Raw genomic sequence first — 27,261 nt, forward strand, 5'->3', positions numbered from 1 at the left:
TTGTCACCTTATCCATTTTTCTTCCTGCACCCTTTATTGGAAGACTGTTAAAGATAGTCACTGGAGAACCAATAAAACCAGTCTGGCTTTCTTTCTAGATAATTAAGACTGCAGAGTAGCACAAAAGCAACGACCAGACAATAATCCTTGTCTCCAGGTAATACATAAATACTCCAAGCAAATAAAACCAAAGTATCTGGAATAAATGATCTCTGTTCCTGGACAAGTCTGCAAAGCTTGAAAAAAAAATCTGGACATAAGACAGCCAACAAAAAAAGAGATGGTTTATACAAGTTAAAATGGGTATTTCTATAGTAATACAAATAATCTCCTGTACTTATTATTTTACATTTTTGTTACATAAGATTATTTTCAGAAACTGTTCATTTGCATACAAAATGCCATTCTTAAATTTCCTATCTCTTGGCTGGCACTAACATCACGCCATTCAAGAAAAGAGTAAGAGTGTGAAGATCTAAAGATGAAGCATACTCAACAACCTGATGTGTGGCATTAGAATAGGATTCAAAAGCTCTCGTAAGAAATTTGTTCTCTTCACTGCTATAGGAAGTTAGGGGTAAGGAGGGACTGCTATGCAATTGCTCTCTCAAGTGTTTTCAGGTTTTGCCATTTTCTTTGTGACACACAAAGGGAGCTGAAATGAACACAGCTATTTTTTTAGCAAAATAGCCATTTATTCAGCCTCTTGTCATGCCAAAATATTCTGTGCATTAAGATACTACAGTTAAAACAACCTTTATAACAGGCACAATGGACAGTAAATTATATTTCATGTAACTGATTATAAAAGTGTGAAGTAAAAATGACTCATCGGTTCCTTTTAACATCACCGGTAAACATAATTCAGCAGCAGACATTTGAGGCACCCAGTCTTAGTAAAATATGCCACAGGAATAGCAATCATGTCATCCTTACTTTAATCCCTGTCTTAATTCAATATTAATATATAAAGACAACAAACTTTTTAAACGGTATATTTACTGAGATTCTGGCAGTAGTTTTATGTAACAAGACATATAGCATACTAGGCCTGCCACTTAACTTGCTCATAGCAAATCAGCTTCAATATGAAGCCGTTAAATATCAAAAACCTGCTTTTTACATGCTAAATATTTTCAGCAAGTGTGCAATTAAACACAGTTAATGAACTTATTATATCAAGAATAAAGAATTACACACTTGAAACAATGCAGCCGGAACATAATTCATACAAAAAATAATGGTCACTGGTTACAATAGAATTTCCCTGGCTAGTTAAAACTTAAAATAGTATAAAACATGCAAAATATTTCAGAATATTTTAGCTATCTATACCAAAAAAAACCAGTGTCTCTATGAAATGATTCCCTCCAAAGTGTAACCAAAATTAAGTCAAATTATGTAACATTCTACTGCTAAAAATATTCAAAAGATTTAAGTGGAGGTAAGTTTCCTAGGTTTTGGAGCTCCTCCATGCTGCCAAGTGCTGTCTGACTTTGCTACTTGAAGTAGCTAGCAGACAGCAGAGCTCCAGAATGCCTCATTTTCTAAGTTCAGCAAAGGGACACAGACTGCAGCTGACCAGCTCTTGGCCTCCCTAGGAAGCACAGTGTCTGTCCTGACAAAATAGATAGGATGTGCAAGGATCAAAAGGCACACTATTCAGCTAGCTAAAATAATAGCGACACCCTCCCTATCCCACCCCTCTCCCTTCCCCAGGTAAACAAAAAATTAAGGGAAAAAATAACAATCTACAAAAGGAAAGATTTTTGAGGGCATTAATGTCATGCCCTTGCTTCAAAAACGCCAACTGTAGTCATCTGGGTATCTCCGATTTGTTACTTTAAACACATCCTAAAGATGCATTTAGATTTATCTGATTTCAAATTAGATTCTTCCTGTTAAAAATTTCATTATCGAAGAGATTTTTCTTTATTTCCCAATATCTCAAATACCAGTTGGACTCTAGTGTATTGTTTCCCAGATCAAAGAATTCTGGGGATAAAAATCAAACCAAACAAAGAAGGTGAATGTACCCCAGGTAATAAGCAGCAGGCAACAATCATGGCCTCTTCTGGCCCGCGGCCTCAGGCTCTAAAAACACAGGAGCACTCATGCATTTGGGTAGCAGAAGCCGTGACTTTCACAGTTGAAGTTTTGCTTGACATTGCACTTTCTGGCAGGGAGATCTCAGCTGTCCTGGCATTATGCTGACTCTGGACCTGATCCAGTAGTCTTCTTTTTCTTCTTCTTGCCATGTTTCTTATGCTTCTTTTTCTTTTTTGTCTTTTCCTTTAAAAGAATTACACAGTAAGCATTACATTTAAGATAAAAAAATTGTTACTATCACAAAACCAGAAAAAATTTAGACTTTAATAGGGAAATTACAAACGATAAAAGCAATTTCAAAACAGGCTGGCAACACAATCAATAATGATACTCAAAACAAAGAGGAAATAGTAGGAATTGTGATTTTCCTTGAAAATTCTATGCCAGCAACAGAATGTCCAAAGCAGGAGGCTCTTGTCCCCCTAGCAGGTTAGTGAAGTTTATGGATCCCTTCTCAGAATGTTTGTTGTTACATCAATAACTGAAGAAAATGTTAATGAAAATGAAGATGTTAATTTCTCCCCATTAAAGTTCAAAACCCTCTTGAAATCTATCTATGTAATCAGGGGTGGGGTATCTGTGGACTCCAAGGTAAGAACCCCAGATCTACAGTAGCCTACTTGTTAATTTCTCCTAGGACCTAGACAACTGCCATAAATAAACACCAGAGAGCCGAGTATACACATAAGGAAAGTCACTGTAGTTAACATGTCACCTAACTATTCTCTTATAAGAAAGACAATTTCCTAAAGCCATATTTAAACATCCAGCCCCAACTTAGGATTTCATTTTATAAAATTTCAGATTCTAAGGCTTAGAAAGGACTTCAGTAATGAGTGAAACCAGATCGAACAAGAATTTTCTCTACAAGATACCCAAGGAGTCACCCAATTCCTGATTGAAAACAGAGAAACACCCGTCCCAAGTCCTGAGAGCAAAGTCAAAGGATTTAAATATCAGCTCTGCTACTTAGGACTTCCTGTGACCATAGGCAAGTCACCATCTCTGGGCCAGTTTCTTCATATACAAAATAGAGGAATTTGGACAGCATGACCTTTAAGGCTATAATTCTTATATGCTCCTCTGCCTTCCAATGTGTGAGGAATGTCCTAAGGTGGCCCATTTCACTTTTGAAGAGTTCTAATTAAGAATTATGTTATCTTAAAAGATAAAATAATTATACTAACTTTAGAGTTCTATTTTCATAATAGCAACACAGCACATTTTAACTAATATAACATTTTTCAGATCAGAAACATTAAGTCTACTATTGTTAAATAATAAATAGTATGGCAGCTACTTCATACAGCTTTTAGTTATTACTAGTAATTTAAAAATAAAGAGAATCATAGAATATTGCTTGATAAAATGTTTGAACTGACATCATTTGGAGAATTAATGTATAATAAATAGACTCATTCCGCCTAACTCATTAGTGGAAAGAAATAAGCTTTTTCGATGTAATACTACCGAAATAATTAGGTCTGATTGAAATACTGATAAATCAATAAGCATTTATTAAGCATCTACTATGTGCCAGACACTGTACAAGGAATGTAAATAAAGGGGGAAGAAATGCCCCTGCTCTCATGAAGCTCACAGTTCAGTGTAGAAGGCTACTAGAATACAAAGACAACTACAGACAAAGATAAACTGAAAACAATCTCAGATGGAAGATACGAAGATTTAAAAACGCTTTGTGAAGGAAGGTAGGACATTTTTGCTGAGATCTTTGCTGAGAATTTATTCTGATTGTTTTGACCTTTTTTCTAAGGTCTCCAGTGCCTACTATCCTATAGGATTCATTACTTATATCCTTCTTTGCTTTGGTGAATAGATTATATGAACATCAACTACTGGGCAGTCATCACTGTCAACACTGCCTTAGTTATGGTTGAAATTAATATAGAATAAGAGGGTAGAAGTCAGGCTTGGAACCCTGGCTTTTACTATGTAAAATTTAACTGCAAGATGCTTGCCCTCTTTAGTCTCTGTCTGTGCTATAAAATAAGGGTATTGGGTGAGATGCTTTGAGGTTCCTTCCAGGTCTAAATTTTAAGGATCCCTTTTTGCTCCTAGAAATTACTGAGGATCCCCTAAAGAGTTTTTATTTATGTGATATCTCTGATACTATATTAGAAATGAAAAATCTTAGTATTATGAAGTTTCTTTATTGATACACATTTATGAAGGCAGTACAGTAACAGAAAAAGGAAAGGTTTGTTGGTTTAACATACTCATCCATCTTTCTGCCCCTCTACCTTCTTTATTGTATTTATAAATTTAACCTATTACAGACCATAACCAAGAAGGATGAATTACACATCCACCTGCTTCAAGTGAAATTATTTCTGTGCCTCAATAGAGACTACTTCCTTCCCTAAGAAGGGTAGAAAATTATTTCAAAAGACCATCAACACCACAAACATTTTACTGGTGCCAATAACATTCATATTAATCCTAACTATTGAATGATAAAATTTTTAAAAAGTGAATTACATCATTCAAGTTTGAGTACCCAAGAAAAAAGAAAATGAAGATAAGTGAATATAAGTGATACTTGCTGTGGTCTTGTCTTGCCTGACTTTTTTTTTAAAGAGTCAAAGCATTTAAAAATATTTATACATTCTAAAGTAAACATTCTACTGCAATACTAGACTATGATTCTAAAAATCAGCATGTAAACATTTTTCTCTAGTGGAACATCTTTTTCAATCAATTTCTAGATGTATTACTCAGGCTAAGTCATAGCTTCTGTTTCCTCCTGGGATTGCTACAAGATTAGAAGAAATAATGGCTGTAAGTTGCTTTGAAAATCTCGAAGTACTACATATGTTAATTATTATTATTACTAATAATGGTGGTATTATTGGAGGACAAGATAAACTCAGTAATAGAGATGTAGAACTGCTACACATCATGTTTTTATGATGAATAAATTATGGTTCTAAGACCTCATTCTGACCTGGGGTATTTATTCCATTAAAATGAATTTTCTATACTACTGATACATAAAATTGCTCTATGTTATCATATAAGAACATAAGTGATACTTGCTGTGGTCTTTTCTCGCTCCTCACTGTTTTTCTTTTTCTTTGCTTGTGCCTAAAAAATAGACAATTGAAGTACCCAATTAAATTTGAAAAAAAGAAGGAACAATGTTTATTTGGTAACCTGATATAACATTTCACAATATGGACACTGTTTCAAAGATATTAGTTTATATATAGTCACATTTTCAATAAATTTAGGTTATACTGCTATATGAAGAGATGTTGAAATATAACAATCATCTTTAAGGTCCTAAAAGGACAGAACAATATAGTTTTGCATCTCTTTTTATATTAAAATCATTTAAAGGCACTCCAATGTCTCCATGTTATTCCATATATACCTAGGCTTGAAGGTGATATGGATAGGATGGAAGCTCATATAGGTCCTACACCAAGCAAGCCAATAATCTAGTTATAGACTGTTTCTGACACCTAAAGTCCAGTCTAGCAAAACTGAACTTGGCAAGATGGCGAGTCTCTGAGTGGCAAGGCACCCTATGAATAGCAGAGGCTCTTTGCCCTGGCCAGACCACATTTTCCTTAAAGAAAATCATTGAGAAGACAAAATCCAGAAGACGATGGGTCAGGATAATGGGAGAAAGCCTCAAGTTTATTTCACATTAAGAACTGGAGGGCCTGGGGAGGTCTACACTGAAGAGTGATGAGACAAGGATGACAATGTCTTCAAGGCCCTGAAGGACTGTTATAAAGAAGAGGAATGAGACTGGTTATGCTGAACCCCTGAAGGCAGAACCAGGAACAGTGTGTGGAAGCTGCTAAGTGGCTGATGGGAGGTATGAAGTCAGGAAAAATGTCCTCCAGATGCCTGGGTAGGGCAGGCTGTGGAAGGATGGCCTGGCTCCTTACATACAAAGACTGTTGTAGACAACTGTGGTTTCTGAAGTCCCTTCTTACCCTGGCCATACTTTGAAATAATTATTTCACAACAAAAATGATCAATTACCAATTTGATGATTTCAATGGATGTTAACATTTTAAAACATAAACTTAACAATGATAAAGAAAAAAAAAACATTCAAAAAAGGAGTGAAATTTTACATAAAAACCATAGCCTACTTTCCAAACTGATACTTTTTCCTCAAGAATGACTCTTCTGTGGGTACAACCCCAGTTTTGCATCTATATGATTATACTTGTCAACAAGTATTGTTCTGCTTATAAGAGCATGAAAGATTCCATTGAATGCTTTGTTAAAATCTTAGTAAACAACCTTGTCAAAAGAGAAGTGAGGTTAGTTTGGCATAAGCTATGGTGGTTGCTATTTTGAAAATTACATAAGATTTTAGTAGTTGAATTTATTTTGTAATTATAGGCTGACCTGGCTTTCAAAATGTCCAAACATTTCTGGGGCATCTGCATCCCGCCTGTTCTGAATGGTTTCCCTCCTAGTGTTGACAGCTGCTTCCCTTTTCCAAGTTTATGTGCCAGTCTTGGACACCAAAACAACACTTAAGCTGGCCTCCTGCTACTCCTGGCTCTTGTTACATGACTGGCTTGCTTCCTTTTTCTAATAACATGTGCTTCTCATGGCTTTCATTTGTGTCATATCACATCAAATCATACTGTAGCTTCTTGTGTCTTTCATGCCATTCCTCACAAGACACTGTAAGTGGGAGATTACATGTCCTCATTCCTTCCATTGCCTTTTCGGTCAGCTAAATCTGGAGTCTTTTACATTATTTGTAGCACCATAACTTTAATGCTTCGTAAGAGAAAAGTGCTGGACCTGGGAGGTCAAGATTGAGATATAAATGCTAACTCTTACAGCTGCGAGATCATGGACAGGACCTGAAGGGCCAATTAAACTAAGACTGCCATAACTGACTTCATAATGCTTGGTCTTTGGTGGCTGTAGCCCTTCTTCCCCTTACCCCTTGATGCATAGAAAAAGGTTTCCTAAATGCTCCAAGATCCCAAACAGTAGGCACAGGCGTCTAAGTAGCAGACGATACCTTGCTTCTCTAACCCCTGGAAAGGGAAGGAAAAAAAATCTCTTTCAAACATGAGATTCTTCCTTTACAAAAGGGAGAAAAAGTAGAAGGCTATTTCTGGAGTTGCTACTTGAGTCACACTCTTCACCCCTTCCCTCGGTCTCAAAAAGAGCTGATGTGAAACTGGACACAGGCAGCATCCTAGCTTTTCTTATGGCCTTGACTGGCTATAAAAGAACCTAACCTTCAATAAGATTTCTTTGGATACATGTTTGTGTATGGGCCCTCTCCATTTTTCCTTTCCTAGAGTGAACTCTGACCACAAAATCATTCACTATCAAATGTAGGAATTAAAATGGTTTGAAGAACTTGATTATTTACATTAAAAAAAATCCTATGGACTTGGAGAAAGCACTAACCTGAGTCACATCTATCTTACAGATACAAAAATAGAGTAATTTTAAAAACTAATTGTCTCATGGAGTTTTTGTGAGAAAAATGCTTTGTGAATATTAAAGCACCATAAATAAATGAATTATTTGGAGAGTTATGAAAAATCATAAATTTGATCTAGCTTCTTCTTCTTCTGTTTAATTTCAGGCCCCAAACTGCATGCTACCTGTTAATGGATTAACTCAATTGGATGCCCACCAAACAAAGCAGCCGTCTTGTCAATGTATGTTGCTTGATTGCTTTTAAAAGACTGTGGATTTTACCAGAGGTCCCTGCAGTGTTCTTGAATTTGATTAACTCAAGATATTGTCATCTAAAAAGAGGGGCATACAGAGAAACTCGCCACCTATAACAGATTCATCATCATTCCATTTGTGCCTACCTTTTAAGCCAGTGTTATAACTATTAGGGATGTGCCCAAAGGTCAAAGAAAAAGGTTCATATATATTAAAATACTCATAGTATCACTTTTGGGGCAGCAAAAAACTGGAAATAAAAAAGATGAAACATTCTCTGGGGAATGGTTGAACAAATTCAAAGTATTGAACATACTATAAGAAGGAAGGCATTTTTGTAATACAGAGAATCACAGGAAGAATGAAAAGTTCTAATTCTGATGGAAAAAAATCTAACAGTATACATGACCATGGTAATAAAGAGGGAACCACATAAAATTCAGAATTCAGACAAATGTAATAACAAATTTTGATAAGTGAGAAATAATGATCAAACACAGTGTAATGCAATCAGGTCCCAGCTTTGGAATAAAAAGACATGAGTTTGGAGGCAGTGAGGTGCTTCAATTGATTGAGAGCCAGGCCTACAGATCTGGGAGGTCCTGGGGTTCAATTGTGGCCTAAGATGTTTCCGAGCTATGTGATCCTAGACAAGTCACTTAACCACTATTGCCTAGCTCTTACTGCTCTTCTGCTTTGGAACCAATACAAAAAAAAGATTCAGAAAGTGAGGGCTATTAAAAAATAACAACGACAAAATAAAAACAAAAACAAAAACACCTCAAAATCCCATGGGTTTAATCCCACCACTGGCATATACCAACTGTTGGCAAAAAAATCAGTTCCTGGATGAGTAGTTTCCTCATTTGCATAGTTTACACATCATAGGTTGTGAGGTTCAACTAAAAAGTCATAAAGTGTTTTGCAGGCCCTAAAATGCTATATAAATGCTAGCTATTACTATTACTACACAATATCAATTATTATTCCCTCATCCACTTAGAAGGTGTAAATGACTGGCAAGGATGGTGCTTCAGGTATCAGACATGGTTAATGTGCCTTTTATATGTTGCTTAATTGCTTTTCTTTGGGTAGGGTTCTGGGAAGTTATAGTGATGTAAAAAATTAAAAGATATTGATAAAATATTTGCATTATAAAACTAATTAGTGACACACAGGCAAGTAATTTCTAAACCTTTTGATTTTTAAATTCTGAAACTTAATTTCCAATATTTTTTGTCATACTTTCCATGTCTACCTTTAGCGTTGAAGTTACCTGATTTATAGATGATCTCCTTCAATTTCTTATGAAATTTCTGTTTCTTCATCTTCTGCTTCACGCTGGAACATAAACTAAGTGTATTTTCATGGAGGCCACTTTGCCTATATTTGTCAGAATACCATGAAGTAAGATGGACCATTGTCCTATGAAATAAGGTTTCTTGCTTGCCTTTAGGATGAGGGTGAAGTCTTGTCAACATGAAAGGTCTTCTGCCAACGCTGACATTTACCTTTCTCCAAGTAGAACCAATAAGCTATCCTAATATTTAATTGCAATTTTTTTGTCTTCTGGTAAATGGCAGTGATAGGTTCCTTCAGAAGGTGTCACAATTAACTCACATGATTATAAACATATGGGTAACTATCTCCCATGATTACTGGGCAAAGATAAAGATTACACAGGGAGGATGCCAGCTAAACTGATATTAATAAACATAAGATGGAGGGGGCAGCTAAGTGGCTCAAGGGACTGAGAGCCAGGCTTCGAGGTGGAAAATCTGACCTCAGACACTTACTTGCCACTTGGTTCTGGAAAAGTCACTTAACTCTCATTGGCTAGCCCTTACCACTCTTTTGCCTTAGAACCAGTAAACTGTGTTAATTCCAAGAGAGAAGGTAAGTGGTAAAAAAAATGTGTATAAAATGTAGAATTATTCAAGTCATCCAATCACTTATACCATTATTAGCAGATATCAATGCTGGGATTACATTCCCAGGAAGTGATTTGTAGCAAGAAAAAAATCTACATAAATAAAAATATTCATAGCAACATTTTTTGAGATAACAAAAAGCTGGAAATAAAGCATGTTTCATGATTGCTGAAATAGTTCATCAAATTATGCCCCATGAATGTGGCCTACTACATTTATACCATATAAACAATGATGAAAATGAAAAATTCAGAGACATCAGAAGTCCTATATGAAGTGATGAGTAAAATCAAGTTAAAAAAAAAAAAGACCATATATTTGACTAGAGGACTCTAATAATGTTAAATAAAAAAAAATTAACACAGAGACAACATCAGTTAAATATATTTGCTGATTCAGAACAATGTCAAAATTTAAGGGTATATTCCTCCTTTCTTCTTAACAGAGATACTTTTCCCCTGGGAATATATTTTGTAGTTGTAGGTATAAAATAGGAAATTGCTTATTATATTAAAAAAAAAACCATATAGATGAAAAAAAATAGCTATTTATAAAGTTTAAAAATTGAATTTTAGTACAGTCTAGCTCTTTTTCTACAACTCCCACTACAGAAGATGGTTAAGAGGTTCAAAGAAGATTAAGGGATATTTTGTATTTTTAAGCATTTCATGGGTTATTGCCATGGCTAAAGCATCCAACAAGTAAGCTACTATATAATTTAAGTGAGGCATTTTGTGAAATCTCCTAATTAATTCATGTACAGGGGTACCAAGAAACAACTAATTAGTGAAAGGTCTGAAATCAACATTATGATCATGATAAGAGAAGAATAAATTAGTAGGAACAATTAAAAATAAAAAGTTGGATGAATCAATAGATCAGCTACATCAGCAGTGATAATTAATATGAACAGAACAAAGTCACTTTATGCAATACTGCTGTTGTTCCCCTTGGTAGCTATTGTAGCACTTTTTTTTTCAAGCCCCACTACTTTTATATCTTTCATACAGCTCAGAAGCTTGGGGGAAAAACTCATGAATATCTTGCCTTATCAAGACCATTATTAATTGTGTAGCGAAACATTCTGTCATGAACAGAAAAGGAAATATTAACTGCCAGTATTCAAAACCACTTTAGTTTTGTATATAATCTCTATAAATAACATATCTAAAACTATATACAGTATGGTTAATGAAAAACAAATTCCAACAGTTTAAACAAGAAAGAGGTCTTAAGACCCTTGTGTTTTATATTGCAAAGATGTGGAAATTAAGTATTAAAATGATCGTATAACACTTCTATTTTCAGTAAACTCTTCAAGGCTTAGCTATAACAAGTAGTAGTTTTTTTTTTTAACCCTTACCTTTCATCTTAGATTCAATATTGTGTATTGGTTCCAAGGCAGAAGGAGGGGTAAATGGAGGTTAAGTGATTTGCCCAGGGTCACACAACTAGGAAGTGTCTTTGGCCACATTTGAACCCAGGACCTCCTATCTATAGGCCAAGCTCTCAGTCCACTGAACCACGTTAGCTACTCTCATCAATTATTTAACTTTTAAAGTGAACTGATTTTACATTCAAGACATTTTATCATCTGAAGAAAACACACTTTAAGTGGACTTAATTCCAAATATATTTAAAGCTTCTGAGATAAGCTACATAAATTAAATCTAAACAATCATTTGGTCTATCAAAAGTAGATTTAGTACACAAAAACATACTTTAGCCCACTATAATATATATATGTAAGACTTATATTCTATAACTTCATGTCATTTTTATATTATATCAGACTAGAAAGTTATCAGATTAATCAAATGCTTACAATCTTTATTCCTTTTTGCTTCAGTGTATGAAATACTGAAACATTAAAAAAATTAACAAAAGAGATTCAATTTAATTACTAACCTCTTCTATGCACTCTGGTTCTGATAAAGATTCGGATGAAATGGGTTTATCTTCAGAATTCATCTTCTTTCTTTTCTTGCTCAGACTTTTGACATCCTATGAATTCCATATACTATTATTATATAGTTGTTCAACATATATTATTTCTACCGAGAATGAAGACACATAAATGCTTATACATGGATACTAGCATATTAAACACATCTTATATTTCTAAGGCCTAGTTTAATAGTAATAAAATCATCTTAAAATTTTTATTTCCATTTGTACAAATAATGACTGAAATTGGAGGAGGTTTTGTTTTGTATGACCCCAAAGTTCCCCTGCCTGGTTCCTCCATATCTATTTTCTCACTATATTTACCTCTCCATCATTTACTAAATTATACCTAATATGCATATTTAAAAAAAATTACAAGATAACTGTATAATAATTAACTAAGTGTCTTGAAGGCAGGGTCCTAGTTTTCTACTTCATTAGTATCTACCTCAATGCTTCCCTTATAGCTATAAATGTAGCAGGCTTTAAAAAAATACCTGTTGGTTCCAATTCCAATGTGTAAAATACCGTGTTTTACTTACAAAACAAATATTTCAAATTCAAAGTTTTAAAAATTCAAATCAATCAAATTAGAGAATCATTTCTTGCAGTGTAAAATTACTATTCAAAAAAAATTTTTTTCCTGAATTCCTTAATATACTTAAGTGTTTGTTTATAGACTAGTAACTTGAAGAAGGGCAAGGATAGTGACATAAAATTTTCTTAACAATTAGAGATATCCAAAAGTAGGATGGGCTGCCTCTAGAGTTAATGGGTTCCCAAAGGTCCTTTAAGAGAAGGCTCCCTGATTATTTTGGGGGGATTTCTATTAGATTGCCTTCAATGTTCCTTCAAATTTTTAAGTGTTTTATAAGTTATTACTAATTCCAAAATTAAGAAATAAAAATAAAAAATTGTTATTACATAAAAAAGTATAGAAATATAATTTGAGTTAAGTAGGTATTTACAAGTAAACTTGCATAAATCAAGGTTCAATTGTTACCAAGTACTCACTTTAAAATGAATTGATTTTATAGAAAAAACATTTTATCCTCTTTAGAAAATACATGTTAAGAGGAATTCCAAATATATTTAAAGCTTCTGAAATAAACTACAAAAATTCAATCTAAACAACTGTTTAGATTATTTATAGTCTGTCTAAAATAGATTTTTAATCTACTACTTTATTCAACATTTAATTTCAGTAGGTAAAGTTTATGAAATGGATAAAACTTCACAGAAATAATTAGATCAAAAAGGGAATACATTTGCTGCATACTTTTTTAACTAATATCAACAAGTATGGTATTCGTAAGATATCCAAAAGCTAATATATAAATACTAACAATTTCAACATATTTAAAACCTTATTTTTACCTTTTCTTTTTCATGTTCATCTTTTGACTTCTTTTTTTTCTTAATGCCATCCTAAACGAAGTGAAAATATCAATTTTAAATGTAATATTATTAAATAATTTATACAATTGACCAAACATGAATAACCATATTGAATACTATGTTTACTTAAAAAAATTATCAAAGTAACCTTTATATGTAAGTTTTCAAACCAAATTGGCGGTGATGCTATTTTCTATATTTCAAATACTGAATTACAACTAAATGGAAGGTATGTTTTAGACTGCTTAGAAACAATCTTTCTCAAATGGAAATCAAAGGGGTAGAAGGTTTGCTAAATCTAACCTCACCAGGTCCAGGCTACTTGACCAAAATGTTATCAAGAAAGCTAAAACCTATTCCTTTCCTTTAATTGTTACAATTGCTCAACTTGTGGCAATTCTACCAGAGGTAAAAACCTATGAATTATTTGCTTGTCTGTTATTTAATACACCCCCCACCCACCCACCCACCTTAATATCCTTCAGATTTGCTATTATGAGTAACAGATAACATCTAAAAATATGGTATCATCTTTGTTTTTCTCTCAGTCTCCCAAACTTATTTTGATTTGTCAACCTCTGTGGAGTCTCTCTCTCATCTATCCCTTCCTTCCTATTCCTACCATATATCACCCAAGCACATCAGACTTTCCCAGAATATTGTAAAATGTTCCTTAGTGGTAGCCTAATGTCTAATCTGTCCTCCAACCCACTGTGAACACCAGTGTCAGATTACTTTTCTTAGTCTATAGTTTTGATTGTGTCAGTTCTCTGCTCAAGGGCCTTGAGTCCATTAGGACTGGGCAAAGGAAATACTTAGCATGGAAAAGAGAAAAGGGTGTATTTATAAAATGAAATGATGACAACTCAATAGTTCTTTTCGATATTTTAAGAACTGTTGTGTGGATGAACAATTAGATTGGGTATATTTAGTCAAAGTGAGGCAAAACCTGGAGCAATAAGTGGAAGGTGCCATGAAAGCAATTTATAACTGAGGTCAGGAAAAACTTCCTCCCCTTTCAAGAGTCATCAGAAAGTAGAGTGGGCTAATTCCAGATGGCAAGTGCTCCTCTCACGTAGGTCTTCAAGTGGAAGTTGGAAAGCCATGCTTGGGATTTGTTAGGGCAGGAGTTCTTTTTGTGCCTAAGAATGATTCAATGTACGCCGAGGTCCCATCTATCTTTTAAATTCTGTGAGACTTCCACGAAAACTTTGCTATCTTGGAATGTACTTTTAAGCCTTTCAATACATCTCTTTTTTGGTTATGGCTATTTATATTTGTACTGTTTTGTACTTTACTAGATTTTAAGCTCTGTGAGGGCAAGGTCTATAATTTCTATCTCTTCCAAAGCCTAGCACAGGGTCATGCATACAGTATGTGCTCTAAAAAATGTCTATTGGATTAAAACCATGACTATGACTTCTTTGTTTTCCCTGTAGCAGGGCCCACAGGCTGTGAGCGGCTGTCCACCTTTCTCTCTTCCTAGTAGGGGTTTGCCTCTTGGGATCCCTCCTTGTGACTAAATGTTCCAATTTCCTTCATTATCTATCTCTGGGAGACTTTTAAGTCTGATATTTTGATTCTAGTGCTCAAAGTACACTATCATGTTTTCACTGTGTTGCACTCTTGTGATCAAGCAACAGACCCCTCCCTACTTCCCAACCATCTCTTCTGAAACACATTTATACACACGCTTGCCATATTCACTATTCACTAAAATTGTGCACTGCAGCATTGGCAGGACTAAGATCTGCCAGAGCAAGTATCCTAAATGACTTTCCTATTAACCCTGAACTTTTGGTGTGTTCTTTTGGACAGTAACTTTCAGTGGCTGAAGGAAGTTTTTAGAAGACTCAACTTTGGAAAAATGATGTTTAATTTGAAGCTACTTCTTATACTGAAGAGAACATAATCATCAATGAGATCTAGCTTTTATAGTGCTGGGACAGACATTTGCTACAAGATTAATAACTTGTGGAGAAAGTTCAGATATCTACAGATTAAGTGTTAGGAGTTACAGTCAATTCAAGAATCAGAAACTGAGACAAAAACGTAATGAGTTAAAATGTAAATTACTGTTGCAGCATGGGGGCAATGAATAACCTCCTAGAAGAATAGGCCCAATGCTCAGATCTCTAGCATTTCCCTAAGAGGAATGGTTTTCTCCTTTGGAAGCAAAGGCTCTAAGGTCAACAGAGTCTTGGAGGCAATACCATTCAAAATAACACTGATTGGTTTTTGAAAATAGTTCCAAGACACTGGAAACAGGATAAATATTATTTTGTTAGGTGCTTGTGTGGGTCAAAGTATAATGTGGAGGTCAAGGCATATAAATAAGCAATTATTTGAATTTCTCTATGGAAGGTAATTAAAAACAGAATATATAGCTTATAAATTACAAATGACAAAAGAGCTGCCATCCCAATTCTGTTACCTTACTATCTGATTCAGATTCTGATATGGAACATTCTGAAGATCTATGTGAACGATATTTCTTTTTTCTTCTTTTTTTCCCTTGTTTCTTATCCTACACAAAACATGTAAGAAAAAAATGGGTTTCTAAATCATTAAACTCTCCCAATATAATTTTTGCATTTTATTTATTTCTTACCTTAATCAATTAAAGAAAAGGATTAAAAAGGGATTAGTTGCCTTATAGAATCACCAATTATTGATCCACAAATACTTTGTTCAATCTGCTAGTCTTTACAATTCAATTCAACAAACAACTATTAAATGCCTCCTATGATCAAGGTAGGGAGGCAGGTATGGCAAAGAAGATGGAGGGCCAATCCTGGAATCATGGATCATGAAGACCTAGATTCAAATACTACTTCTGATCCACATTAGATGTGTAACCATGGGCAATTCATGTGTTTTCTATGCAACTCTTTGCATATTGGGAGATCCCAACATAAATGGGTTCACTGATCCAGACTCCTTTCGCTCTACTCTTAAGCCCCTACTCCCACCTGAGTACATGGCACCATGCTAGGCTCTGGGAATATGAAGACAAAAATAGTAACAGCTCCTACTCTCAAAGAGCTTATATTCTACTTGGTAGGAAGGAGGGTGGGTTAGGGGGGATTGAGTCTTCAGGGAAGTGGTAGTGTGAGGAGATGTATAATAAACACATGAACTATAATACAAAGTAGGGAATATAAAAGACATCAGAATACTCTAGCAAAATGTGGGGAGAAAGCACTAATAAGTTGGAGGATTCAGGAGGGCTTCTCTAAGGTAAACATAACATTTGCACTACACACACTGGGGAGAGCATGTGTGAATTCTCTGTGTTTGTGAAACAAGTAGTCCAGGTTTACCAGGATGTAGCCTGGGAACCCAGGAAAGTTGTGAGTGACTGAGGGGTTGAGTAGGATTCAAGAGACATCGTGAGGAGCTGATCAATAAGACGGGCAATTATTGATTCCAGGGATGTCAGAAAAGGGTTCACTGCTGCACTAGTTTGCCTTTTGACCTTGAGTAAGTCACTTCATACCAATCTATTAGCCTCTTTAGCTGAAAAATGTGGTGGCTGAACTAGATAATCTTTAAAATTCTGTCTAGCTCTTAACATTCTAGGGTTCTATGAACTGTTGATAGTCCTTTTCTTTATAGACTTGTTAAACATAACAATTTCACAAAAGTAGCAAAAGAATACCAAAAAAACTCCAATTTAAAATATCTGGCTTTTAAACATATACTAAAGCTTTTCCATCACATGGGTATGAATAATAAAAATATTAGTGTATAGTTAAAAGGCTGGCCTACATCATAATGAATTTTCTTAATGTGTCTTGCTACAATGTAGTCAGCACATTTAAAAGCAATTGTAGAATATCACATTTCATGTAGTACATTAAAAACAATATTTCACTCTTACCTCATCTTCTGAATCCGAAGAACTGCTGGAAGAACCAGAGCTTGATGAAGAAGAGGATGAAGACTTGACCAAACACAAAACAATTAAAGCTTGTGAGATGCAGAATTTGTTCATTGCACTGTGCCTCATCAAATTATTCTAAAAGATTGATCAATTTATTATCTAAGGAAACAAAACCCCATGTTCCTAAGATTCAATTAGTTTTTCTAAAAATTGAGATTTCTTTTCTTATTGCCGTTGAAATATTACATTTTTAGAGAAAAAACTAAATTCTAAAGCACTCATAATTCAAACTTAAACCTTGTTAAAATTTTCTCCTTTAATAATAATGGAGTCCCAGTTTTACAGGGGGCGAGAGCCTTTCTACTTCCAATTGATACCATCAGCAATTTAGCTTCAGCCTGATCATTTAATGAGTCAGATTAGTAATAAGATTTAAACCATTCTTACTTTTCAGGGCCTTAATCCATTTACATTTGGCAAAAAAAGGGGGAAAAAAACGGAAAACTTTGCTCACCCTACCAGATTTCTTCTTTTCCTTTTTCTTTCTCTAAACAAACAAACAAACAAACAAATATCAGGTTGTGATTAAATTCTGTCAAGTCAGAAGTCTAAGTAATAAGATGATCTCAGTTTTAAAATGCATTATTACAGCAGGCAAGATATTAAGAAAATTTTATTATCCATATGATTTACAACTTATTAATCAAGAAGCATTTATTAAAGTGCCTACTATGTGCCAAGTGCTGCACTATGAAGATAACCCCCCCAAATAATCACTGTTTTTGATAGTCAATGTATTAACATTAAGATCATTACTAGGAGTATTACCTCTCTTTTCTTTGATGAACTCTCACTTCCACCTAACAATTTCTCCCTGTGTTTTTCTAGTTCCTTTTTCCAGTTCTGAAAAAAAAGGAACAAAAATATATTACAAATAATTCTCCTATAAAAATTAACTAAGAAAGTGCATTATCAGGTAGTTCAATAAATAATTACCAAAAGAATGCTTTTTGTGGGCTGATCTCAGAATCTAAGCATACCACTGTTAATGGGGAAATGCCTTCTATGTTCCAAAAAAATGACAGATTTTTTCAGAAAGCAACCCATTCATTGGTAACTGACTATACAACACAGTATTTGCAACCACCCAATTACAAAACAGAACTGTGGGATTGTGCTTCTGTAGACAATAAATATTATTACTATATCTATGATATTAGACATTTTATCTAATATAAACTAACTTTTGGTTAGAAGTCTTTGTGATCCTTTTGCCATTTCCATCTTCTCTATACATAAATCTTTTCCCTAGAGGGATAACTTGACTTTTTTATGTATCTTTCCCTGAACAAAGTATCATGCCTTCAAGAAGACTAGGTGTGTGTCCCTGATGCCTTTTGTTCCCTATACAGTTATACTGGATATGGTGTTTCACTGGTTCTTCACTCTGTATCAATTCATTAGTCTTCCCATGTTTCTCTTGATTCTTAATTCTTTATAGAGGTATCCCTCCTGCACTGAGACTTTCCCCATTGCAGTTTTGACATATTTCAGGTTGGCAACAGATATTACATGTGAATTTTGGGGGAGTTTGCAGAAGTTGCATATGACAGGTGAAGGCCTGCATATGATACAGAAAAAGTTTAGAAAACATATAGTCCACCATCAAATACTTAACCCAAATCTTACCATAAGGTACTATAAACATTCCATAAAAGAAAAAATTCAGACCTTCTCTGCAGAGTCAAAAAATTTTACTTGGATTTCTAGATCTGGGGGATGCTATGCTCCATAACCCCTATGATGTGGAAGGAATACCTGTATTTGACATTTTAGGGCACAACAGACATTGACACATCCTGTTTTATTCAGCCAATCCCCAATCAATAGCTACTCACTGTTTCCAGTTCTTTGTTATCACCAAAAGTATTATGAATGTTCCAGTATATGTGGACCAATTATTTGTGTTCTTGACCACACACACACACAAAGTAGGGGAATCAATGAGTTAAAGGGTCAGAGAGAAAATGGAATAGTTTAAGTCACTTTTTTCGCATACTTACTTAATTGCTTTCTAAAATGGTTGAATTTACAATTTAGCCAATCTAATTTCCTTGGTGCAGAGTGAAACCTTAATTGTTTTATTTCTTATTTCTCTAATTATTATTGATTTGAAGAACTTAAAATATGGTTTATGATAGTTTGCAATTTTTGTAAACATCATTCAAGATTCATCTATTTAAACATGGCTCTTGCTATTTTAAATTTCCTTCTTCCTTTTTTGACTAGAGAATCTATCTTTTCCCTGTCTCTCTTCACTGTAAAGGATGTGATCTTTTCAATATTGGTCACACATCCATTTAGATTTGGTATTGTTGCTGGTTTCAACTAAGGTCAGCCGAACTGCTTTTCAGTTTTCTGTCAAAGGAGGAGTCCTTGCTCCAGAAATTTTACATTGTGGGCTCTATTGGGCTACTCTGTTTATTTCTTGTTTGTTTCAGTGATCTGTTTTCCTATATTTTAACTAATACCAAAGAGTGAGTTTTCATTATAACTGCTTTAGAACAGTTTGAGATCTGATATCGCTACACTTCCTCATTCCTACCTTTCCATCTCATTATTGCCCCTTGAGAGATGAGAGACTCAACCTGGATTTTGTAAACTTACTATGATTATAATTTTTAAAAGCCCATACCATCCATTTAAGAATCAATACTACATATTGGTTCCAAGGTAGAAGAGTGGTGAGGATTAGGCAATAGGGGTTAAATACCTTGCCCAGTCTAGAAACACGGCAAGAAAGTATATGAGGCCAAATCTGAACCTATTTGAATCTCTTGTCTCTGAGCCAGGCTATCAATCCACTAGTCATCTAGCTGCCCCCATAAACTTATATAATTGATTTCCTATATAGTTTATTTTATGCATTTAAAAAACCTCCTTTAAAATTGCAGAATGCCAGTTCTAAACCTTTTATTCCTCCAAATTGATTTCGTCATTATTCTGTCTAACCCTATTAGTCTGAACAAATCTTTCTAACTTAATTTAGATTCTGTTATTTTTATTACATTGGCACGGCCTGGTCCTAAGTATTATACTAAATATTTTTTCAGTTATTTTGTGTCTTTATATGTGCCCTGAGTGGATATAGGTATTTGTTGGATATTTTAAGTTTATAAAAAATTTTTACCTGAAATTTTCTTTACTATCTTTTTTAGTCTGATTTTGCCACTATATGGGGGATAAAATACATCTCTATTTTGCCTTATATATGCATTTTCTCTAAGGTTTCTTTTAAAGACTTGAAATATTTAACACTGTATCAGTTCATAATGAATTAGTAGTTTTAGTAAGGCAGCTAAGGGATATGAAGTAGGGATATTGCCAAGCCGGGAATCAGGAACACCTGAGTTCAAATCGGACATCATACACTTTCTGTGTGACCCTAGGCAAGTCTCTAAACCCTGTTAGCCTCAGTTTCCTCATCTGTCAAATGAGCTGGAGAAGAAAATGACAAACCACTTGTGTATCTTTGCCCAAATGGGGTCAGGAAGACTTGGACACAATTGAAACACATGAAGAATACCAACCCCCCCAAAACCCCCCCCCAAAACAACCCAAACCCAAACAAAAAACACCCCAACAGTTTTAGTAGTTTGGTATTTATCATTTTAAGTTTTGTGGGAAAATGGGTAAATGTTTTAAGGAATATACATCCAAAGATCAAATAACTCTTCCTTCTACCAAATACCCCACAAAGTATACAACTTACAGTTTTAATGATAACTTGGCAATAAAAGCTGGTAACAGTCAAGTTTAGAAAGTTCAGACTAGTTAGTTACATTTCAATTACCAAGAAGGTAGGGCAGATGAAATATATAAATTCACTATATAACATGGATATTGCTGTTATAGAAAACTGAACTTAATAACCTTTGGGGGGGAAAAGAAATCAAAACAATTTAAAATGGAAGACATTTTATTTAAGTCAAAAAAAATTTCCATGGTAAAAAAGTGTGCTGCTCACCAACCTCATTCATTTTTTCTTCAAATTCAGCTAATGCCTTGGAGCCTTTCTTTTTCTTTTCTAACTGTTCTTTCACTTCTTCCCTTAAAAAACAGAACATAGGTTTATACAGATCAAAGAGATAACAGCCACAAATTTCACATGAGAGATTAAAGAGTTTCCCCCCTAAAAAATCATTTCCAAAAGAAAATTATTATATAATTATATTTTCAAGAGGTAAGAGGAAGGGAACAGACAAAGGTCCATGAAATATAAGAAACAGAAGAAAGTTTGAGCAATGAATTCTGCTTATACACAAAATGAATTTCTTTCCTAACATTCTTTTAAGTCATTAATGAATTATTAATCATCATCTCTTTTCCAAACACTTGAGAAAAAAGCAAACACTCTTGAGAAAAAAGTTTATCCGTTGTCCATATCATTTGTTGTTTTTACTTGAACATTTAATGACAAATTTTACATTCTCAGATTCAAACACAAAATACAATAATTTCTCCTTAAGTGTGTTCCAGTTAGTTGACAGTTTTAGTAGCCCTGAAGCCCTCAAATACTGATACAAATAGATGAAGTAAATTTCATTTAATTAATTAGGTTCATTAAAAGAATTAAGGATTCTTGACACATTTTAACACTTTTAGAGGGCCTCCTCTGAAAGTCTAGTGCCTGATGCCACCATGTCGAAGGACAAGGAAAATAAAAACCGTACCAGAAAGACTTAGTAATTTAATAATTCTTAAAAAGAATTAGTAATTCTTAAATTTTAGAAAAACGTACTGAGTTAAGTAAAGTTGATTCAAACAATAAGCTCTCATTCTCTATCTAAAAAGAGGTCAGAAAAGTATTATCTTAACATCTAGCTAAACCACAAATGAACAAAATTGTTCAAAAACCCTTTTTAAAAGGAAAAGTCCACCTTCTAAGATTTATTGTTTCTTAATGTAAGAAATGTTTGTATCATATGACTCTAACTGATTTGATGTCACTAAAAACTTAATAATAAACAAAACAAGTCTTAAGGATTCTTTTGGCAAACAAAATAAGAATTTTACAAATGACACAGAAAATAAATGAATAGTTTTTACAATTACCATGTGGGCCTTGGCCGATTCAGATAATCTTGTATTGTGGGCCCTGCAGATTGGGCAGGACCTCGAGATCTGGCCATGGCTATAGGATTCATATAAGCCTTGAGAGGAGGGAAAAAAGAGCAAAAATAAATTAAAACAAAATTATGGTCTTTAAACATAACTTCTATACCTTCTTTTCCCTTAACTGTATAAAAACTGAACTAAAAAAGAAAACCAGCAAAGAATTGTAAAAACTTATAATAATCACTACTAAGCAAAATTTCCTCTCTAGTTGGAAAAGAAAATACTTTTAAACAAAAGGTTTACAGTTTTGAGGGATTTATTAAGGAAAAAAGGTAATTTCCTGTATGTCTTGGGAGTCTGTAATAGAGATTTTGCTTGGTCTAAGTCATTCATTAGTATTAGGCAGTACCATATTTTATTGTTTATAATGATCACCCTGAGACCCTAAGCACATGATATCCTCAAAGAAAAGATTGCATTATAGTATACTTACAAGACAGGAAAACATACTATTATATTTAAGAAATAATTTCAAGAAGGATTGAAACAAACAAAAAGCTTTTTTTAAACCAGGGACCTAAAGAAAATACGTTGCTTTATTCAAATTATTTGTATGCTATAATATTTTTTTGGTTTAATTCGAGTCTCTTAGTCCTCATTAATTTATTCAAAAAGAACAGAAAGTTGGCAGAATCAACATGACCACATTAATTATGCCAACATGCTCTTGGCTTACACATAAAGGTCTTTGGTTTAAGAAGAAATATTCTTAAGCATAATTGCAAAGGTTTAGTTGTAAATAGCTGACATTTTAAAATTAGGAAAAAAATATACTGCAATTTTTTAGAAGTGGAAGTAACATTCTATTTTTAACAAAATCTAAAAAAAACCAAACTACCACCTTTTCTTGCATTGCTGCAAACTTTGAACTATTCATTTCCAGATTTCTTTGGCAGTCAGACATACCATCACCACTCATAATACATAAGAACCTCTTCAATTCAATTACTTTCTAATTAAAGATAACAAATCTTTTGAGCCAGAAATGTTAAAACCATGTAATTTTAAAGTAGGGCCTTACAGATTATTTAGTCTACCCCCTAATTTTATTTATCTATTAACCCCCCCCCCCCACCATGTTTACACGATTCATTTTCTTTCCCTCCCCTCTACCTGTTCCCCTCCCAGAGTTGACAGATAATTCCACTGGACAATCCCCTAATTTTACAGAGGAGGAAATTCAAGTATTGACTTGCTCAAATTCAGTGACAGGGTCAGGACTACAAGATCCCAGGTCTCCTGACTGCCAGGCCAGTAGTTCTTGGCACCAAACCACAGTTAAAGACTCATACAGAATGTAATTCTTCACCGGGGGAATGTTTCAAGAACTGGTGCTAAAAATTAAATAATGTGCCAGACTTTAAGAATTATAAATTTAGATATTTTATTTTTTTGCTATTGTGCTCTTAAAATTTCTATTCTATGTATTGCTGATAATTCCTGTCTGTGTAATATGAAGAATGGCACTAATCAGAAGGCTTTGTTAATGCTTAACCTTTAGTGTATAATTACTACCATTTTGACCATAACAAAACAGCTGTATTACATCTAAACACAGCTATGCTTTATGAGTTGCCCAAGTTATCTTAATCATAATATAATATAGCCTACCAACATTTCTTTATACTTTTTTGATTTTGTGTCATGTTATATTTTTATCTCTCTCCAGTACCTACTTTGGACAAATCAAAAAAGTTCCTTAAAAATCTACTTTTCAAAAAATACTAAACTTGCAAAGTTCTTGCAGGTAACTCAAAAGTACAATCAATTAGGTTATCAGCCTAATACTTCAACAAGGAGGCATGAATTCACATCTACACACTATCAAGTGGGAGGTCTTTGGGAGTTGCTGTAGTCAAAAAAAAAAATCATCATCCTAATGGTGAACTTGCCAATGAGCATCTCTGACCTTGGGTAGGTCTTGTCAGACCTTTTGCTTGGATGACAGGGCTTTTAACAACCCCAAATCAACTCCATATCTATCTAGATGTGGCACAGATTATTCCTACAAAACTTCTATCAAGTAAGGTCAACCTATCTTTTTTTTTTTGGCCCTCAGTCTCACAAAGAAATTCTTTTCAAGACCAATAAACTTTTCTATCTCCTTTTGTTAAGCCTCCCATCCCATCCCTTAATGTATGGAGAGAGCTTTTTCTATCAGTTGGATAGGTGATGTGATTGCCTATAAGGAGAGCAAAGAAACTGTCCAGTTTTTAAAAATTGGATAGTTCCATCATCATCTCACTGGCTCCCCCATTTACGAATTGTAAATTTCCAGATCAGGCATGCCCATACTGAAACAGAACCATAAGAACACAAGCCAACTGGAAACATAAATAACTTTTGGATTATCTGTGCTTCTGTATTTTTCCATTAGCATAGCTCACAGAAAAGTTACCTGAAGCATAACTATATGACTACATGCCAAAATGAAATGACTTTTTGATTATCTTCTGCTTCTGTACTTTTCTGTTAGTATAGTGAATAGAAAATTTAATTGAAGTAAAAGGTGGCAAGTGTAGGAGTCTGTGAGCAGGTACTTAGGAAAAATGGAATAAGTGGTATGTGGTATTTGATTGTTGGCTGGATATGAATCCTATCTCAGAAGGAACACTGTAATTATTTAAAAAGAACATGAAGGGCATCTCAGAAAGCAACTGTTACTAAATATAGTCTTTGTAAATTACTGAGTCCTGTTAAATCTAAACAATTTCGCAAACACCAGCTATTAAAAAAAAAATCCTCACATTAGCAATAGTAGAAAGGTACTCACCAAAAGCATTAGAATTGCTATGCCAATCTTAGAAAATACCAGTTTTTCAAGTAGAAAGGTTTTTTAAACCTGAATATCAATATAAGCAGTATAGTACTGTATCAAGCAGAATGCATGGGACTGGGAGTTAGGAAACAGTGTGTCCTAGTTCTGGCTCTGCCATTCACTAGCTGAGTGACCTTGGCATAGGATTGATGATTTGATCATAACATAACATACCATTTAGAGCTGGAAGGGCCTTTAGAGGTCATCTAGCCAAAACTGAGTTTATCAGAGATGCAAAAATCCAGACCATGGGATGATTTACCAGGGTTACACAAGTACTAAGTAGCAGTTTGGGATGTGGGCTTGGAGTTAGGAAGACTGGTTCAAATTCAACTACTTTCTGTGCCCACAGGCAAGGCCCCTCACTTTGGTAAGCCTCAGGTTCTTTGTCTAATTAGGATAATACCTGTAGCACCAGCTGTCAACGCTCATATGAGATGTTATGTACAAAACACTTTAAGGTTTATGTTAACACCATTTAATATTTCTCCTCTCCAATTCCAATATTACTTCTATTATATCCGGTTTCAGTTAACTTCTCTGGGCTAGTTTCCTTTGCCTTAAAATAAAAAGGTTGGACTAGAATCTAGTCCTAGGCGATCCTTCTGGCTCCTTCCAAATATCTATATTATCTTTCTATTATTATCTTTCTCCAGTACAAAATAAATCTATATTATCTTTCCCCAGTACAAAATATCTGATTTCTGTGCAAATGGGAATAGCAACAGCCCTAGAAGTTGTCGTGTAAGTCCTAAAGAAAAGGTCGGAAAAAAAAGTCGGAAAGCTAAAAAAAAATTTTTTTGACCACACCTCATAATTTCACCCCAAGTCCCGTTACCAGCATTAAACACCTGCTTTGCAACTTCAAATCTCTGTGCTTAACCTTTTTTGGGTCAGTACTTAGTAGTCTGATGGGAGAAATAACTACATAGGATTACAAAGGGAACCAAGTATATAGAAATAGTTATACTTTTTTTTTTTTAAAGAAAAGATCATTCCCAGACGCCCAGGACTTCCCGTCTTGATAGCCCAGGGCACTCTCACTAGCCTCGGGAGACCCCCTCCTCCGCACCAAGGACTCGAATTTAACAAAGGTCTCAAAGACACGGATCCTCCCGGTAAGAGAACACAAAGCCCGGTTGGGCCTCGGTCCCAGGGCACAGCAGACTCAGCAGCATCTCCTGCTCTCAGGACCGAGGTTCCAGCGAACAGAGCGGACACCGCTTCCCACCCTCCTCCCCCCGACAGGAAGACAGGCAGGCAGGTAAAGAGACGTAGAGCATTTAAGAGCAGGTCGCAGGGCATAAAAATGCCGGCCAACAGTGCAGCCCCGACCCTCTGAGCGCGTCTATTCTAACAGGAGAGGGAGGCTGCGAGGGAGCAGGGAAGGGGGCAGGGAGGAGGGGAACAATGGGGTGGGGGGAAAACAACAGGGGGTAGGGAGCAGGGAAAAGAAGCAGGGAGAAGGGCGCATGGACGAACAAGGGAATGGGGAGAAAGTGGGGAAGGGGAGTATTAGAGACGGGGAGCGGGAGCAGGGGAGGAAAGAGGGCGGTGAGCAGGTTGGGGGGAGCAGGGAATGGGGAGATGGTAACGGAGTGGGGAGGAAGAGCGGGGAAGGAAGGAGGGGTAGGGGAAGGGGTCTGGGGAGCAAGGATTGGGGAGGTGGGCAAAGAAAGGAGGAGGGAGAGAGGAAATGGGAGAGGGAATGAAATAGGGGCAACAGGGAGGGGGAAGGGAACATGGAGAAGGGAGGGGGAGGCGAGACCGGAGCACCAGTCTCGGTCAGTCGGGCTTCCCTCTCCCAGGGGCCTACGAGACGCTTTCGGGCACCCTCCCCGACTCCGGGTGCAGACACCCACACAGGGCTGCCCCAGCGAAGCTAAGCCGCGAGGACCCGCGGGCCAGAGCGGGCGCTGGATAAAGCGAGGCCCGGGTCCCCCAGGGAGGCGGGCCGGGCCGGGCGGACTCGGGGCCCGAGGGCCGCGAGGCCACCGCCACCGCTGAGGGAGCCGGACCGCTCAGGCGGAGGCCGCTTCCTCCCCACCGGCGCGGGACACTTACCACTCGGTTGTCCCTCTTGCCCATGGTGCCCTGCTGCTGCCCGCGCTGCTCCTTCGCCGAGAAGACTGAGGGGCCTCGGGCGGCTGGGGCGGTTCCGGCGGCAGCGGCGGCTCCTCCTCTTCTTCCAGCCGAGCACCCACAGCGAGGGGCGCCTGCCAGCGTCCCGAAGGTAGCTCCGCCGACGCAGCGCCCCCTGCGGCTGGGCGGGACCGAGCCCGACCAGAGCTCCGCTCCCT

At 35.7% G+C, this 27,261-nt stretch overlaps 1 protein-coding gene across 1 annotated transcript; it reads right to left on the reverse strand.

Annotated features, from left to right (window-relative positions):
* Positions 1-27,261, reverse strand: FAM133B (family with sequence similarity 133 member B). The gene is made up of 11 exons (XM_007505029.3): positions 27,026-27,261; positions 22,081-22,178; positions 20,997-21,075; positions 17,794-17,868; positions 17,480-17,512; positions 16,963-17,025; positions 15,514-15,606; positions 13,059-13,109; positions 11,643-11,738; positions 5,167-5,214; positions 1-2,292 (listed from the first exon to the last, which is right to left on the reverse strand). The coding sequence occupies exons 1-11, from the start codon at positions 27,047-27,049 to the stop codon at positions 2,206-2,208; spliced, it is 747 nt and encodes a 248-aa protein (XP_007505091.2). The 5' UTR covers positions 27,050-27,261; the 3' UTR covers positions 1-2,205.

This window comes from Monodelphis domestica, chromosome 5 (genome assembly GCF_027887165.1).
Source record: "Monodelphis domestica isolate mMonDom1 chromosome 5, mMonDom1.pri, whole genome shotgun sequence".
NCBI lineage: Eukaryota > Metazoa > Chordata > Mammalia > Didelphimorphia > Didelphidae > Monodelphis > Monodelphis domestica.